The sequence below is a fragment of the Schistocerca americana genome, chromosome 10 (genome assembly GCF_021461395.2).
Source record: "Schistocerca americana isolate TAMUIC-IGC-003095 chromosome 10, iqSchAmer2.1, whole genome shotgun sequence".
Taxonomy (NCBI): domain Eukaryota; kingdom Metazoa; phylum Arthropoda; class Insecta; order Orthoptera; family Acrididae; genus Schistocerca; species Schistocerca americana.
Window position 1 is genome coordinate 143,943,771 of NC_060128.1, and position 18,823 is coordinate 143,962,593.

At 46.0% G+C, this 18,823-nt stretch overlaps 1 protein-coding gene across 1 annotated transcript in view; it reads left to right on the forward strand.

Annotated features, from left to right (window-relative positions):
- LOC124552409 (probable cytochrome P450 304a1) overlaps window positions 1-18,823 on the forward strand; it is a 98,078-nt gene that overhangs the window by 35,589 nt on the left and 43,666 nt on the right. Inside the window, exons 2-3 of the mRNA XM_047126673.1 lie at window positions 1,801-2,049; window positions 18,146-18,309. Coding sequence (XP_046982629.1) covers window positions 1,801-2,049; window positions 18,146-18,309 — 413 coding nt within the window. The remainder of the gene's footprint in view (window positions 1-1,800; window positions 2,050-18,145; window positions 18,310-18,823) is intronic.

Consider the following 18,823-nt stretch of genomic DNA (forward strand, 5'->3'; position numbering starts at 1 on the left):
GAGGTGGCGCAGTGGTTAGCACACTGGACTCGCATTCGGGAGGACGACGGTTCAATCCCGTCTCCGGCCATCCTGATTTAGGTTTTCCGTGATTTCCCTAAATCGTTTCAGGCAAATGCCGGGATGGTTCCTTTGAAAGGGCACGCCGATTTCCTTCCCAATCCTTCCCTAACCCGAGCTTGCGCTGCGTCGACGGGACGTTAAACACTACCAACCACCACCACCACCACATTCGTGCAGTAATTTTCAACAGACATGGGTATATACACGATGTGATCAAAAGTATCCGGATATTCCCAAAAACATACGTTTTTCATACTAGGTGCATTGTGCTGCCACCTACTGCCAGGTACTCCATATCAGTGACCTCAGTAGTCATTAGACATCGTGAGACAGCAAAATAGGGCGCTCCGCTGAACTGACGGACTTCGAACGTGGTCAGGTTATTGGGTGTCACTTGTGACATACGTCTGTACGCGAGATTTCCACTCCTAAACGTCCCTAGGTCCACTGTTTCCGATGTGACAGGGAAGTGGAAACGCGCAGGCACGCTTAAGCACAAAAGCATACAGGCCGACCTCGTCTGTTGACTGGCAGAGACCGCCGACAGTTGAAGAGGGTCGTAATGTGTAATAGGCAGTCATCTATCCAGACCATCACACAGGATTCCAAACTGCATCGGGATCCACTGCAAGTACTATGACAGTTAGGCGGGAGGTGAGAGAACTTGGATTTCATGGTCGAGCGGCTGCTCGTAAGCCACACATCACGCCGGTAAATGCCAAACAACGCCTTGCTTGGTATAAGGAGCGTAAACATTGGACGACTGAACAGTGGAAAAACGTTGTGTGGAGCGACGAATAACGGTACACAATGTGGCGATCCGATGGCAGGGTGTGGGTATGGCGAATGCCCGGTTAACGTAATCTGCCAGCATGTGTAGAGCCAGCAGTAAAATTCGGAGGCGTTGGTGTTATGGTGTGGTCGTGTTTTCATGGACGGGGCTTGCACCCCTTGTTGTTTTGTGTGGCACTACCACAGGCCTGCATTGATGTTTTAAGCACCTTTTTGCTTCCCACTGTCGAAGAGCAATTCGGGGATTGCATCTTTCAACATGATCAAGCACCTGTTCATAATGCACGGCCTGTGGTGGAGAGATTACACGACAATAACATCCCTGTAATAGACTGGCCTGCACAGAGTCCTGACCTGTGTCTATAGAACACCTTTGGGATGTTTTGGAACGCCGATCTCGTGCCAGGCCTCACCGACCGACATCGATATCTCTCCTCTACGCAGCATTCCGTGAAGAATGGACTACCATTCCCCAAGAAACCTTCCTGCACCTCATAAATCGTATGCCTGCGAGAGTGGAAGCTGCCATCAAGGCTAAGGGTGGGTCAACACTATACTGAATTCCAGCATTACCGATGGAGGACGCCACGAAAAAAACAAAAGAATAAAAGCAATAATCGAGTTTCGGGCACGGGACGAAAATTAACAAACTGTAACGCGAACCACTGTGCCAGCATTTCGTCTCAGGAAATGGTACTGTAAAAAGCACATAATGTACCTGGAAAAATTCTTCGAAAACTTTGACCGTCGTTTTTTCAGAAACGGTCGAGTATCTACGGATAAGCAGAGACAGGTGATCGTTTAATGTTTCTCCTCTTCCGCTGAGCGTAGTTCCAAGGAAATTGGGTTACGACTCTGCTCTGCAGATGTGTGAGCTGTGTTGGATGCCTTCGGGTTATTTTCTGAGACGAGAACTTGTGCTGACATTCTGCCCGCATGTTGCAGGTCCGCCCCCGATGCCGATATGGGGCAACTACGTGCAGATGCTGCTCATCAACTACAAGTACCCTTACAAGGTGCTGGACCTGATGACGCGCTTCTACAAGAGCAAAGTGATCGGCTTCTACTTCGGGAACTCGCCCGCCATCGCCGCCTGCGATTACCAGTCGGTGAAGGAGGCGCTCAACAACCCGCACCTCCAGGGACGTGTCGTTAACATCGGGCTCAAGCACCGCATGTTCGGCAAGGAACTAGGTAAGTAGATTTTCATAACCCCACCCCCTACATCCACATCGGCATATATACTCCGCAAGAGAACGTACAGTGCGTGGCGGAGAGTGCCCTGTACCTCTACTACTCTGTGCAGAACTATAGACCCATATCTCTAACGTCGATCAGTTGTAGAATTTTGGAATACGTATTATGTTCGAGTATAATGACTTTTCTGGAGACTAGAAATCAACTCTGTAGGTATCAGCATGGGTATCGAAAAAGACGAACGTCTGAAACCCAGCTCGCGCTATTCGTCAACCAAACTCAGAGGGCCGTTGACACGGGTTCCCAGGTAGATGCCGTGTTTCTTGACTTCCGCAAGGCGTTCGATACAGTTCCACACAGTCATTTAAAGAACAAAGTAGCAGCATATGGACTATCAGACAAATTGTGTGATTGGATTGAAGAGTTCCTAGATAACAGAACGCGGCATGTCATTCTCAATGGAAAGAAGTCTTCCGTAGTAAGAGTGATTTCAGGTGTGCCGCAGGGGAGTGTCGTAGGACCGTTGCTATTCACAATATACATAAATGACCTTGTGGACAACATCGGAAGTTCACTGAGGCTTTTTGCGGATGATGCTGTGGTATATCGAGAGGTTGTAACAATGGAAAATTGTAATGAACTGCAGGAGGATCTGCAGCGAATTGACGCATGGTGCAGGGAATGGCAATTGAATCTCAATGTAGACAAGTGTAATGTGCTGCGAATCCACAGAGAGAAACATTCTTTATAATTTAGCTACAATATAGTAAATGGATGCAGTTCATTCCATAAATTATCTGGGAGTAGGCATTAGGAGTGATCTAAAATGAAATGACCACATATACTTAATTGTCGGTAAAGCAGATGCCAGACTGAGATTCATTGGAAGAATCCTAAGGAAATGCAGTCCGAAAACAAAGGAAGTAGGTTACAGTACACTTGTTCGTCCACTGCTTGAATACTGCTCACCGGTGTGGGATCCGTACCAGATACGTCTCATAGAAGAGATTGGAGAAGATCCAACGGAGAGCAGCGCGATTCGTTACAGGATCATTTAGTAATCGCGAAAGCGTTACGGAGATGATAGATAAGCTCCAGTGGAAGACTTTGCAGGAGAGACGCTCAGTAGCTCGGTAGGGGCTTTTGTTGAAGTTTCGAGAACATTACTTCACCGAAGAGTCAAGCAGTATATTGCTCCCTCCTACGTATATCTCGCGAAGAGACCATGAGGATAAAATCAGAGGCATACTGACAATCTTTCTTTCCACGGACAATACGAGACTGGAATACAAGGGAGAACCGATGGAGGTACTCAAGGTACCCTCCGCCACACACCGTCAGGTGGTTTGCGGAGTATGGATGTAGATGTACTCATTTCTTCTCCTGCTCCATTAGAAAATAGCGAGAGGGAAAAACGACTGTCTACACGCCTGTGTATGTAATTTCTTCTTAGTCGTCCTTAAGTGAAATAAATGTAGAATCTTTCTGCAGACAGCTTCAAATGCCAGTTCTCTAATTTTTCTAAGTGTTGCTCGAAAAGAACGTCGTCTTCCCTTCAACGATTCCCATTTGAGTTCCTGAACCATTTCCGTAACACTTGCATGTTCTTCAGACCTGTTGCTGTTGTGGTCTTCAGTCCAGAGACTGCTTTGATGCAGCTCTCCATGCTGCTCTATCCTGTGCAAGCTTCTTCATCTCCCAGTAACTACTGCAACCTACATCCTTTTGAATCTGTTTAGTGTTTTCTTGTTCGCTCACAGAAAGATCCGTACCTAAAGACTGGAAAATTGCTCAAGTCACACCAACATCCAAAAAGGGAAGTACGAGTAATCCGCTGAATTACTGGCCTATTTCACTAACGTCGATTTGCAGTAGGGTTTTGGAACATATACTGTATTCGCACTTTATGAAGTACCTCGAAGAAAACGATTTATTGACACATAGTCAGCAAGGTTCCAGAAAATATCGTTCTTGTGAAACACAACTAGCTCTTTATACTCATGAAGTAATGCGTGCTATCGACAGCGGATGTCAAAGCGAATCCAATTTTTTATATTTCCAGAAGGCTTTCGGCACCGTTCCTAACAAGCGTCTTCTAACCAAACTGCGTGCCTATGGAATATCCCCTCAGTTGTGCGACTGAATTCGTGATTTCCTGTCAGAAAGGTCACAGTTCGTAGTAATAGACGGAAAGTCATCGAGTAAAACAGAAGTAATATACGGCGTTCCCCAAGGAAGTATTTTAGGCCCTCTATTGTTCCTGAGCTATATTACTGACATAGGAGACAATCTGAGCAGCCGTCTTAGATTGTTTGCACGATTCTGTCATTTACCGTCTTGTAAAGTTTTCAGATGACCAAAATGAATGGCAAAATGATTTAGATAAGATGATCTGTATGGTGCGAAAAGCGGCAATTGATCCTGAATAAGGAAAAGTGTGAAGTTATTCACATGAGTACTAAAAGAAATCATCTAAATATCGATTACGCGATAAGTCACACAAATCTGAAGCCTGTAAATTCAACTAAATACTTAGGGATTACCATTACAAATAACCTAAATTGGAACAATCACGTAGATAATATTGTGGGTAGAGCAAACCAAAGACTGCGATTTATTGGCAGAACACTTAGAATGTGCAACAGGTCTACTACAGAGACTGCTTACACCACGCTTGTCCGCCATATTCTGGAGTATTGCTGCGCGGTATGGGATCCGCATCAAGTGGGACTGATGGATGACATCGAAAAAGTACAAAGAAGGGCAGCTCGTTTTGTATTATAACAAAATAGGGGAAACAGTGTCACAGACATGATACGTGAATTGAAGTGGCTATCATTAAAACAAAGGCGTTTTTCGTTGCTACGGGATCGTCTCATGAAATTTCAGCCATCAGTTTTCTCCTCCGATTGCGAAGACATTCTGTTGGCACCCACCTACATAGGGGGAAATGATCATCACGATAAAATGAGAGAAATCAGGGCTCGCACAGAAAAATTTAAGTGCTCTTTTTTCCGCGTGCCGTTCCAAAGTGGAACGGTAAAGAGACAGCCTGAAGGTGGTTCATTGAACCCTCTGCCAGGCACTTTATTGTGAATAGTAGAGTAATCACGTAGATGTAGATGTGGTCTTCCTTTACGAGTTTTACCCTCCGCGCTTCCCTCCAGTACTACATTGATGATCGCTTGATGCCTCAGAACGTGTCCTACCAGCCGATCCCTTCTTGATCTACCCACCTAATCTTCACCATTATTCTGTAGCACGACATTTCGAAAGCTTCTATTCTCTTCTTGTCTAATTACTTCCATACATGGCTACACTCCTACCGGTAACAAATCTAGCAGCCCCTCTCTGAACTATTTTGATGTCCTTCCATCCGACATCGCACGGATCCCAAACACTCGAGCGGTATTCAAGAGTAGGTCTCACCACGTCCTATATGCTTTCTCCAAAGACCACCATTCGCCTTTCCTACCACAATCCTCACATGCTAGTTCCATGTCATAACAATTAGCAATGCTACATTCAGATATTTAAGCGACGTGTCTGTGTCAAGCAGGGCACTACTTACGCTGTGTCCGACTATTACGGGTTTTGCTTCTACATCCAGATTTGCGTAGTGTGGCGGAGGGTACCTTGTGTACGAGTGACTCGTCCCTCTGACGCTGTTCCAGTCGCGAATGGTTCACAGGTAGAAATGCTGTTGGTAAGCCTCTGTGGGAACTTGAATCTCTCATTTTACACTACTGGCCATTAAAATTGCTACACCACGAAGATGACGTGCTACAGACGCGAAATTTAACCGACAGCAAGAACATGCTGTGATATGCAAATGATTAGCTTTTCAGAGCATTCACACAAGGTTGGCGCCGGTGGCGACACCTACAACGTGCTGACATGAGGAAAGTTTCCAACCGATTTCTCATACACAAACAGCACTTGACAGGCGTTGCCTGGTGAAACGTTGTGTAAGGAGGAGAAATGCGTACCATCACGTTTCCGACTTTGATAAAGATCGGATTGTAGCCTATCGCGATTGTGGTTTATCGTATCGCGACATTGCTGCTCGCGTCGGTCGAGATCCAATGACTCGCATGGCTGTAACGGATCGTGCAGCCACGTCTCAATCCCTGATTCAACAGATGGGGACGTTGCAAGCCAACAACCATCTGCACGAACCGTTCGACAACGTTTGAAGCAGCAGCATGGACTATCAGATCGGAGACCATGGCTGCGGTTACCCTTGACACTCCATCACAGACAGGAGCGCCTGCGATGGTGTACTAACGACGAACCTGGGTGCACGAATGGCAAAACGTCACTTATCGGATGAATCCAGGTTCTGTTTATAGCATCATGATGGTCGCATCCGTGTTTGGCGAAATCGCGGTGCACACACATTGGAAGCCTGTATTCGTCATCGCCATACTGGTGTATTACCCAGCGTGATGGTATGGGGTGCCATTGGTTACACGTCTCGGTCACCTCTTGTTCACATTGACGGCACTCTGAACAGTGGACGTTACATTTCAGATGTGTTACGACCCGTGGTTCTACCCTTCATTCGATCCCTGCGAAACCCTACATTTCAGCAGGATAATGCACGATCGCATTTTGCAGGTCCTGTACGGGCCTTTCTGGATACAGAAAATGTTCGACTGCTGTCCTGCCAGCACATTCTCCAGATCTCTCACCAACTGAAAACGTCTGGTCAATGGTGGCCTAGCAACTTGCTCTTCACAATGCGCCAGTCACTACTCTTGATGAACTATGGTATCGTGTTGAAGCTGCATGGGCAGCTGTACCTGTGCACGCCATCCAAGCTCTGTTTGGCTCAATGCCCAGGCGTATGAAGGCCGTTATTACGGAGAGAGTTGGTCGTTCTGGGTACTGATTTCTCAGGATGTATGCACCCAAATTGCGTGAAAATGTAATCACATGTCAGTTCTAGTATAATAAATTTGTCCAATGAATACCCGATTATATTCTACATTTCTTCTTGGTGTAGCAATTTCAATGGCCAGTAGTGTGCAACCGTTTGCTCGACGAAAGATCCGTACCCAAAGACTGGAAAGTTGCACAGGTCACAACAATATTCAACAAAGATAGTAGGAGTAATCCACTATATTACAGGCCCACATCGTTAACGTCGATATGCAGCAGGCTTTTAGGAAGTACATTGTGTTCGAACATTATGAATTATCTCGAAGAAAACGGTCTATATACACACAGTCAACATGGATTTAGAAAACATCGTTCCTGTGAAACAGAACTAGCTCCTTATTCACATGAAGTGTTGAGTGCTATTGACAAGGGATTTCAGATCTATCCCGTATTTCTGGATTTCCGGAAGGCTTTTGACACTGTACCACACAAGCGGCTAGTAGTGAAATTGCGTGCTTACGGAATATCGTCTCAGTTATGTGCCTGGATTTGTGATTTCCTGTCAGAGAGGTCACAGTTCGTAGTAATTGATGGAATGTCATCAAGTAAAACAGAAGTGATTTCTGGCGTTCCCCATGGGAAAGTTATAGGCCCTTTGCTGTTCCTTATCTATATAAACGATTTGGGAGACAATCTAAGCAGCCGTCTTCGGTTGTTTGCAGATGATGCTGTCGTTTACCGACTAATAAAGTCATCAGAAGATCAAAACAAACTGCAAAACGATGTAGAACAAATATCGGAATAGTGCGAAAAGTGGCAGTTGACCCTAAATAACGAAAAGTGTGAGGTCATCCAAATGAGTGCTAAAAGGAACTCGTTAAACTTCGGTTACACGATAAATCAGTATAATCTATAAGCCGTAAATTCAACTAAATACCTAGGTGTTACACTTACGAACAACTTAAATTGGAAGGAACACATAGAAAATGTTGTGGGGAAGGCTAACCAACGGCTGCGTTTCATTGGCAGGACACTTAGAAAATGTAACAGACCTGCTAAGGAGACTGCCTAGACTACGCTTGTCCGTCCTCTTCTAGAATAGTGCTGCGCGGTGTGGGATCCTTACTAGATAGGACTGAAGGAGTACATCGAAAAGTTCAAAGAAAGGCAGCACGTTTTGTATTATCGCGAAATATGGGAGAGAGTGTTATAGAAATGATACAGGATTTGGGCTGGAAATCATTAGAAGAAAGGCGTTTTTCGTTGCGACGGAATCTTCTCAGGAAATTCCAATCACCAACTTTCTCCTCCGAATGCGAAAATATTTTGTTGACACCGACCTACATAGGGAGGAACGATCACCACGATAAAATAAGGGAAATCAGAGCTCGTACGGAAAGATATAGATGTTCATTCTTTCCGCGCGCTATACGAGGTTGGAATAATAGAGAACTGTGAAGGTGGTTCGATGAACCCTCCGCCAGGCACTTGCATGTGATTTGCAGAGTATCTATGTAGATGTAGATGTAGAAGACCAGGTAGACCTCATGTACTGATGGATAGGGACCGTCAAGCGTTGTTGTGGGAAATCGCATCAAATCAGCGGAAGGAATGATTTGTGAGTTCCAAAGTGCTACCAGCAGTCCACCTAGCACATTAGGTGTGCATTGGGAATTAAGAACAATGGGGTACAATTGTCGAGGGTTTCCTTATAATCCACAGATTTTTGCAGTCACTGCTAACCGTGACTTATGGTGGTATAAAAAGAGACGCCACTGGGATTGGATGATTGGAAACTAATGATTTGGAGTGATATATCACGCTATACCCCGTGGCAATCCGACGTAAGGGTTTGGTCTGACGAATTCATGGAGAACATTAACTGGCGTCAGTGTAGTGTAGTGTTACCGTATAGAAGTGTTTTCATGGTTAGGATGTAGTCACCTTATTTCTCTTAAGAACTCATTTTGCGGTATTATGTACTGTGTGCAGCAGAGGAACTGTTCGGAGTGGGTATTGTTTGTACGACGGTGAGTCAAATGAAAACCTTAAATTTGTAATAACAAATTGAAATTTCGCGCCGTTATCCTGTAAGTTGCTAAGCGTGCTACAAACAACGTGCAGAATGGCCTGTAGGTGGCAGCATAGTGCAGATGCACACAAACCGTCTCAGTATCAGTATAAAGATGGCTGCCCCACTTGCGACTTGCTCCAGAGAAGAACAGCGATCTGTTATTTGGTTTTTGGTAGTGAAGGTGTGAAACCTATTGAAATTCATCGAGGAATGAAGGTTCAGTACGGCGATGCATGTTTATCACAGCAGCAAGTCTACGAATGGAGTAGGACGTTCGCAAATTGTGTGACTCCAGTGGAAGATGCTCCTCGTCCAGGTCAGGCACAACGAGTTGTGACTCCACAGAACATTGCAGCAGTTGAAGCCATAGTGAAGGCAAACCGCCGAGTGACATTGAATGACATTGCAGCATGTTTACAGATTAGTCGTGGGTCAGCACACCACATTGTGCACGATGTGCTCCAGTTTCACAAACTGTCTGCAAGATGGGTGCCACGGCATCCGACTGCTGGAATGAGAGAATGACGTGTTGATGCTTGTGAAGAACTTCTTCGGCGCCTTGAAAGAGAAAGTGGGCTTCCTTGCAAGAATCGTTACTGGGGACGAAACCTGGGTTCACTTCCACCAACCGGAAACGAAGAGAGCGAGCGAGGAATGGCGCCATTCCTCATCACCAAAACCAAAGAAGTTTCGAACAGAACCATCAGCAGGGAAGATTATGCTGACTCCCGAAAAAGGTGTCATTTTGGAGCAATGCATGCCTAGAGGGACCACTGTCACCAGTGCATCATACACAGACCTAAAAAATCATCTGCGGCCTGCAATCAAAGCGACGTGGATTGCTGTCAGTAGGTGTCCTTTTGCAACATGACAATGCAAGGCCCCATACTGCCTGTACAACAGTTGCAACAATCACAGACCTGCATTTTGAGTGTCTTCCTCATCCACCATACTCACCAGACCTTGCCCCAAGTGAATTCCATATGTTTAGACCATTCAAAGACGCAATGGGGGGAAAGAAGTTCCGCTCTGATGAAGAGGTACGCCACGCAATGCACGAGTGGTTGTGCGGACTACCAAAAGAATTTTTTTCTAAAGGATTTTTGCACTTTCTAAGCGCTGGAGAACTTGCATTGAGTGTGGGGGAGTTTATGTTGAAAAGTGATACAGCTTTGTACCACTTCTACACACTAAATAATATTTTAAAAAATATTTACCGTTTTCATTTGACTCATCCTCGTATCAGCATGACAATGCACCCTGTCATAAAGCAGCATCTGTGAGCCAATGGTTTCTGGATAATGACATTTCTCAAATGGATGGCCTGGCCAGATTTCCGACCTGAACACAATGGAACAGCTTTGGGATGAGAAAGACTCTTCAGAAATAAAGGCCTATCATTCTTACAGAGACTTTTAGACACCTCACTGAAAGTGTCCCCAGCCATCCTAAAAGGCGACGATTGGACACAGCACACATTAATGTCCACTAGTACGTGTCGGATACTTTTGATCAGATAGGGTATGTGTAAATGCGGAGAGCACTGGTGGGCAACAATGACATCCCTATCATAAGCATTGTCTGCAATAAATGGAGCCAAATGATTTTGAATCCAGAGACCAGTTCTGTCAGGAGACTGTCCGGCTCATGACAGCACTGCCAAATTTCAGACAGTTTCCCATGTTCACGGATGAGACCTCTGTCGGATGAGATAGGGCTTTCAACTATCATTACACCCATCTCTGGAGTGACGAAATTCATATGCTATAATCCTCACAGGTCACCTGCTACAGTTCAAAATGGTTCAAATGGCTCTGAACACTATGGGACTTGACATCTGAGGTCATCAGTCCCCTAGAACTTAGAACTACTTAAACCCAACTAACCTAAGGACATCACACACACCCATGCCCGAGGCAGCATTCAAACCTGCGACCGTAGTGGTCGTGCAGTTGCAGACTGAAGCGCCTAGATCCTCTCGGCCACTGCGGCCGGCCCTGCAACAGTCATTTATTAACTTGTGGACTGGGATTGTACGCGAGCAAGTAATAGGATTAGCAATGCCTGGTTTCTCAGCGCTGTAAATGTATAAAAGCGTCACGGGTTATCAGCCAACTCGTGGCGCCGTGTCGTCGAAACGTTTCGCCGAGTTTCCTGCACACCATCTTCAGGCAAAGTGTTGGGTTCGTGTCCAGTTCGTTCCGATATAGCCACTGGACCACAGACTCCTCTGCAGAGGTCCAACAGGTGGGACAGTCGCGTGCCTATGGAAGAGTGTGGGGAGTGGCTTATGGAGGATGTATGGGTGTCGAGACTTGGTGAGGAATAGGCAGACAGTACCAGCAATCGAGGCCCAGATCCCCTCCACCCGCCATCCCTTTACCGCCACCAGCCTTGACCCCTATTCTAGAGTCAGATAACTGGTCCACCTGTTGGGCCGTCAGCAGAGGACACTTTACCTGAAGAAGACTAGCAGGAAACTCGTCGAAATGTTGCGACAACACAACGTCACACTTCGTCTGGTAATCAGAGGAGATTTCATCGAGAAACTAACAGGAGATCATTTGCCGACACCCCATCTGAATGGTGCATGTTATCTGGTGTTCATCTGACGCGTGTTGTTGTCAGAGACACTCTGCATCGGAATGTGTTATGTCTTGAAGGTGTGCTACTGCCATTAGGTGTTCAGGGGAGCTTTTGGAAAGTCTGGAACATAGGAGAGAGAAGTACTGGCGTCCTCACAAAAAGGAAGGTTCCAGGTTCAAATCCAGGTTCGGGCTGCTGTTTTAATCTGCCAGGAAGTTTCCAACTCGCAGTTTTTTAAATATTTTATGTATCAAATCTTCATTGCTCACTATCACAAATCGAAACTCGTAATATATACTGCTTGAAAGATTTTCTTTTCAAACACACCTGAAATCAGTTTTAGAAAAAGCACTGCAGATCATATTTACTTCTCTGTTTATTTAGTTTGTAGCTCATCTTGTCACTGTCTTCAGTTGTCCAAAATATAATTTATATTAGTTTACAGTTAATTTGTGCTATTTTCATTTCTATTTGTAGATCATTCACTATATTCACAATATATATAAATGACCTAGTAGATAGTGTCGGAAGTTCCATGCGGCTTTTCGTGGATGATGCTGTAGTATACAGAGAAGGTGCAGCATTAGAAAATTGCAGCGAAATGCAGGAAGATCTGCAGTGGATAGGCACTTGGTGCAGAGAGTGGCAACTGACCCTTAACATAGACAATTGTAATGTATTGCGAATACATAGAAAGAAAGATCCTTTATTGTATTGTTATATGATAGCGGAACAAACACTGGTAGCAGTTACTTCTGTAAAAACTCTGGGAGTATGCATACGGAACGACTTGAAGTGGAACGATCATATAAAATTAATTGTTGGTGAGGCAAATGCCAGGTTGAAATTCATTGGGAGACTCCTTAGAAAATGTAGTCCACCAACAAAGGAGGTGGCTTACAAAACACTCGTTCGACCTATACTTGAGTATTGCTCATCAGTGTGGGATCCGTACCAGGTCGGGTTGACAGAGGAGATAGAGAAGATCCAAAGAAGAGCGGCGCGTTTTGTTACAGGGTTATTTGGTAAGCGTGATAGCGTTGTGAAGATGTTTAGCAAACTCAAGTGGCAGACTCTGCAAGAGAGGCGCTCTGCATCGCGGTGTAGCTTGCTGTCCAGGTTTCGAGAGGGTGCGTTTCTGGATGAGGTATCGAATATATTGCTTCCCCCTACTTATACCTCCCGAGGAGATCACGAATGTAAAATTAGAGAGATTCGAGAGCGGACGGAGGCTTTCCGGCAGTCGTTCTTCCCGCGAACCAGACGCGACTGGAACAGGAAAGGGAGGTAATGACAGCGGCACGTAAAGTGCCCTCCGCCACACACCGTTGGGTGGCTTGCGGAGTATAAATGTAGATGTAGATTCTAATTGATTTTCAACCCTACTACTGAATTTCATCTACTAGGTCCTGCCATCAGTTGTTGAAATTTGTCTGCTCTAAAGGTAAATAGCGCATTGTCATATCTTGCTCCCAGTTGCGCTCTTCAGTCTGAAAACTCGTTTGATGCGTCCCTCCAAGCAAGTCCATACTCTGTCCAACTTTTCATCTCTGCATAAGTTTTGCAACCTACATCCATTTGAACCTGCTTACTGTAATCAAGCCTTGGTCTCCCGCTACGGTTATAGCCCCCTCCACCTCCCCTACCAAACTATTTTTTGATGCCTCATCGAGTACTCTGTCAGCTGATCTCTTCTTTTAATCAATTTGGGTCTTAATTTCCTTTACGCCCAATTCGGGAGCCGTCAGTTTCTGTGGAGACAGTGTTGAAGGTTGAGCAAAGCATGCGTGAAGATCGGCGGATCACCCTGGATGACCTCTGCACGTTGGTTCCTGAGGTTTCCCGAAGCACCGCTCACAGAACTGTAACGGAAACATTGAACTACCGGAAGGTGTGCGCAAGATGGGTGCCACGCGTGCTGACTGAGGACCACATGCGGCAACGAGTTGATGCTTCCCGCGCATTTCTCCACCGCCTTGCAGCCGAACAGGACAACTTTCTGGGCTCAGTTGCCACAAGTGATGAAACCTGGGCATACCACTTTCCACCTGAGACCAAGCAACAATCACGCCATTGGCGGCTTCCTTCTTCGCCGAAGCCGCGGAAATTCAAACAAACACAGCCTGCCGGTAAAGTGATGACAATCGTTTTTTGGGATCGGAAAGTGGTTTTGTAGGTCGACTTTATGCCCATTGGGACACAATTAACGCTGACAGGTACTGTGAAATAACTCAAACGGGCAATTCAGAACCGGTGAAGAGGAATGTTGAGCAAGAGCGTACACATTCTCCATGACAACGCTCGCTCACACATCGCTCGGTGAACCGTTGCTCTCCAGCAACAGTTTCTATGGAACATAATCACCCACCCACCGTATAGTCCTGACTTGGCGCCCAGTGACTATCACCTGTTCTCTAGGTTAAAAGAACGTTTGGCCCGAAAGCGATTCAGCTCTGACGACGAGGTGGAAGAAGAGGTTCATAACTTTCTGAACAGCATGGCGGTGAGCTGGTATGACATGGGCATAGAAAAACTGCCACAGCGTCTACAAAAATTCATCTACAGAAATGGTGATTCTGTCGAAAAATAGCTAAATGTTCAAGCTGTAAACTGATGTAAACCATTGTAGAAATAAACAGGTCTATGCACTTATAAAAAAATAGGAGACCTTTCTTTTGGGATTAGCCTCGTGGCTAAAAGAGCGTGCAATAAGTAATACAACGCATCTTTTTCCGAAAGCAGGTTGGCTTTATTCAGGATTCACCACATTATTCCCCACTGTTTTGGCTACAAAACCCTAGTTTTCAATATAATCTCCGTCCAATGCGATTGCCTGACGTCACTTTATTGGGACGGCCTACATGCCTGGTCCACGTCAGGGTCAACATCTTGCTGCATCAATAACCACCCAGCATCGATGTTCTGCTTTCCACAGAGTGCATCCTTTATTGGGCCAAACAGATAGAAATCGGAAGGTGCGAGATCCGTGCTGTAGGGAGGATAAGGAAGTAAAGTCCTTTGAGAACTCCAACTTGTGACGGGTGTGTCAGCACTACCAACAGAGACGTCTACACCTACATCCATACTATGCAAGCCAGCTGACGGTGTGTGGCGTAGGGTACTTTGAGTACCTCTATCGGTTCTCCCTTCTATTCCAGTCTCGTATTGTTCGTGGAAAGAAAGACTGTTGGTATGCCTCTGTGTGGGCTCTAATCTCTCTGATTTCATCCTCATGGTCTCTTCGCGAGATACTAGGAGGGAGCAATATACTGATTGACTCCTCGGTGAAGGTATGTTCTCGAAACTTCAACAAAAGCCCGTTCCGAGCTACTGAGCGTCTCTCTTGCAGAGTCTTCCACTGGAGTTTATCTATCATCTCAGTAACGCTTTCGCGATTACTAAATGATCCTGTAACAAAGCGCGCTGCTCTCCGTTGGATCTTCTCTGTCTCTTCTATCAACCCTATCTGGTACGGATCCTACAACTGTGAGCAGTATTCAAGCAGTGGGCGAACAAGTGTACTGTAACCTCCTTCCTTTGTTTTCGGACTGCATTTCCTTAGGATTCTTCCAATGAATCTCAGTCTGGCATCTGCTTTACCGACAATTAATTATACGTGGTCATTCCATTTTAGATCACTCCTAATGCCTAGTCCCAGATAATTTATGGAATTAACTGCTTCCAGCTGCTGACCTGCTATATTGTATCTAAATGATAAAGGATCTTTCTTCCAGTTGAGTATTGGGGTCACCTCAAATGAGAGTGTCCACACGTTTCAACATTGCAGGAGTAACAGCTGCGTGAGGCCGGCCGTTACGCTGAAGATCGGACAGGTCCACACGACCTTGTTACGATGATGACAGACACCTCGCCCAGCGACTGCTGTCCACTGCCTGGTCTCTGCAGACACTCTTCAAGCGGCTATGAATATCTACGATGCCTGGAACGCACCTCCGTCACAGACGGCATTTTGAAAGCTACCTTTAGCGCCGCTACCTATCGGAACTTCATAAAACTGTAGGTACTGAAGGGGGAATATTCCATGATGTCCAACAATTTCACTATAATCTCCCTCCAATGCGACTGCCTTACGCCACTTAATTGGGGGGGGGGGGGGGGGGCGCGGTGCATGCCTGCATGATGGTACCCCTATTGGTCCACGTGAGAGTTAACATCTTGCCACATCAATAACCACACAACATAGATGTTCTGCTTTCCACAGAGTGCATTCTTCACTGGGCCAAACAGATAGAAATCGGAAGGTGCGAGATCTGGGCTGAACTATAACTTTTGCAGACGAAACTGGCCGAGAAGATAAAATGCTGCATTACTTATCGAAAGTCTCTCGTAAATTCATATTCAGTGTTGACAAATTTCTCTTTTTCAGAAATGCTTTTATTGCTATTGCCAAACTACGAGGGTAATCCCAAAAGTAAGGTCTCCTATTTTTTTATAAGTACATAGACCTGTTCATTTCTACAATGGTTTATAACAGCTTACAGCTTGAACATTTAACTATTTTTCGACATAATCACCATTTCTGTCGATGCATTTTTGTAGAAGCTGTGGCATTTCATTTTTTGCCCATGTCATACTAGCTCGCCGCCATGCTGTTCAGAAAGTTATGGACCTCTTCTTTCACCTCATCGTCAGAGCTGAATCGCTTTCCGGCCAAACGTTCTTTTAACCTAGGGAACAGGCGATAGTCACTGGGCGCCAAGTCAGGACTATAGTGTGGGTGGGTGATTATGTTCCACTGAAACTGTTGCAGGAGAGTAAATGTTTGCCGAGCGATGAGTGGACGAGCGTTGTCATGGAGAATGTGTAACATTCCTCTTCTCCACTTCTCAATTGCCCGTTTGAGTTTTTTCAGAGTCACAGTACCTATCAGCGTTAATTGTGGGCATTGTGGGCATAAAGTCGACCAACAATACCCCCTTTCCGATCCCAAAAAACGGTTGTCACGACTTTAACAGCAGACTGTGTTCGTTTGAATTTCCGCGTCTTCGGCGAAGAAGGATGCCGCCAGTGGCAGGTGTCTCAGCTGTAAAGTGGTATGCCCAGGTTTCGTCACCCGTGACAATTGAATCCAGAAAGTTGTCCTGTTCGGCTGCAAGGCGGTCAAGAAATGCGCGGGAAGCATCAACTCGTTGCCGCATGTGGTCCTCAGTCAGCATGCGTGGCACCCATCTTGCGCACACCTTCCGGTAGTTCAATGTTTCCGTTAAAATTCTGTGAGCGGTGCTTCGGGAAACCTCAGGAACCAACGTGCAGAGATCATCCAGGGTGATCCGCCGATATTCACACATGCTTTGCTCAACCTTCAACACTGTCTCCTCAGAAATCGACGGCCTCCCGCTCCCTTGTTCCTCGTGAATTTCGGTCCGACCAGCTGCAAACTTCCGTGCTCGACTCACCATACACTTCCGTCAATTGGCGACGGATTTCAATCTGCTAAGTGCCCTTTGCGTTCAAAAACCGAATAACTGCCGCGCAACCCGCACTTGGCGGTAACATCCAACGGGAGCTCCATTGTCAACGGCTGCCAAGTCAAGACTGAGCGCCTCAGCGCGGCGTGCGCATGTTTACACACAGCGCGTGAAGTATTCTTCATAACAGTGTAACCAACTGCCACACAGCGTTCTGTACTTACAGGAAAATAGGAGACCTTACTTTTGGGATTACCTTCGTATGTTTGATGTCCTCTTTACTTCGTCCATTGTCTGTTATTTTTTCTATTGAAATAACAGAACTCGTGTATTACTTATAATATCCCATTTCCTAAACTATTTCTCTGAACATCACTTCATTTGATTGAACTACATTCTATTACGGTCGTTTTACTTTTGCTGATGTTCATTTTATAACCTATTTTTAAGACACTATCAAGTCCACTCAAGTGGTATTCCAACTCCTTCTCTGACAGAATTTCAATGTCATCGACAAGCTTCCGAGTTTTAATTTCTTCTCCCTGAACTTTAATAAACTTTCCAAATTTCTCTGTAGTTTCATTTACTGCTTGCCCAGTGGACATAGTGAACAAACCCAGAATGAGATTTTCACACTGCAGCGGAGTGTGCGCTGATATGAAACTTCCTGGCAGATTAAAACTATGTGCCGGACCGAGACTCGAACTCGGGACCTTTGCCTTTCGCAGTCAAGTGCTCTACCATCTGAACTGCCCAAGCACGACTCACGCCCCGTCCCCACTACTTCTGCCAGTACCTCGTCTCCTACTTTCCAAACTGTGGGAACGGGGCGTGAGTCGTTCTTGGGTAGCTCAGATGGTAGATCACTTGCCCGCGAAAGGCAAAGGTCCCGAGTTCGAGTCTCGATTCGGCACACAGTTTTAATCTGCCAGGAAGTTCCATAGTGAAGAAAACTGGGGACAGGCTACAACTATGGCTCGGTACGTTCTCAACCAATTCTTTCTTATTACATCCTTCGATGCTTGTAACCGTGCAGTCTAAAATGATTAAGAGCTTTTCTTTTTAGTGACAACTAACTTCCAGGACGCCGGTTACGAACACATTTGTCACCTTTCCGCAGGCATCTTCTTCACGGAGGGCCCTCGCTGGCTGGAGCAGAAGCGCTTCTCTCTGAGGAACATGCGGGACTATGGGTTCGGCCGCCGCTCTGAGAAGCTGGAGGCGGAGATCGCGGCGGAGCTGCGGGACCTGGTGGAGCTGATCCGAGGTGGCCGCGAGGACCAGGTGCGTCTGGAGTCCAGCATGTCCATTGTCCATCTGGTTGCAAGCAACTCAGCAGTGACCCTCTGTTACGATGCCCAAAGTGTTTTAAGTTGCTTTGCGGTCAGATCCTTCCTGTCGCCAATGAATGTTCCAGCAGAATCAGATTTTCACTCTGCAGCGGAGTGTGCGCTGATATGAAACTTCATGACAGATTAAAACTGTGTGCCAGACAGAGACTCGAACTCGGGACCTTTGCCTTTCGCACGACTCACGCCCCGTCCTCACAGCTTTACTTCTGCCAGTACCTCGTCTCCTACCTTCCAAACTTTACAGAAGCTCTCCTGCGAACCTTGCACGACTAGCACTCCTGAAAGAAAGGATATTGCGGAGACATGGCTTAGCCACGGCCTGGGGGATGTTTCCAGAATGAGATTTTCATTCTGCTGCGGAGTGTGCGCTGATATGAAACTTCCTGGCAGATTAAAACTGTGTGCCGTACCGAGACTCGAACTCGGGTCCTTTGCCTTTCGCGGGC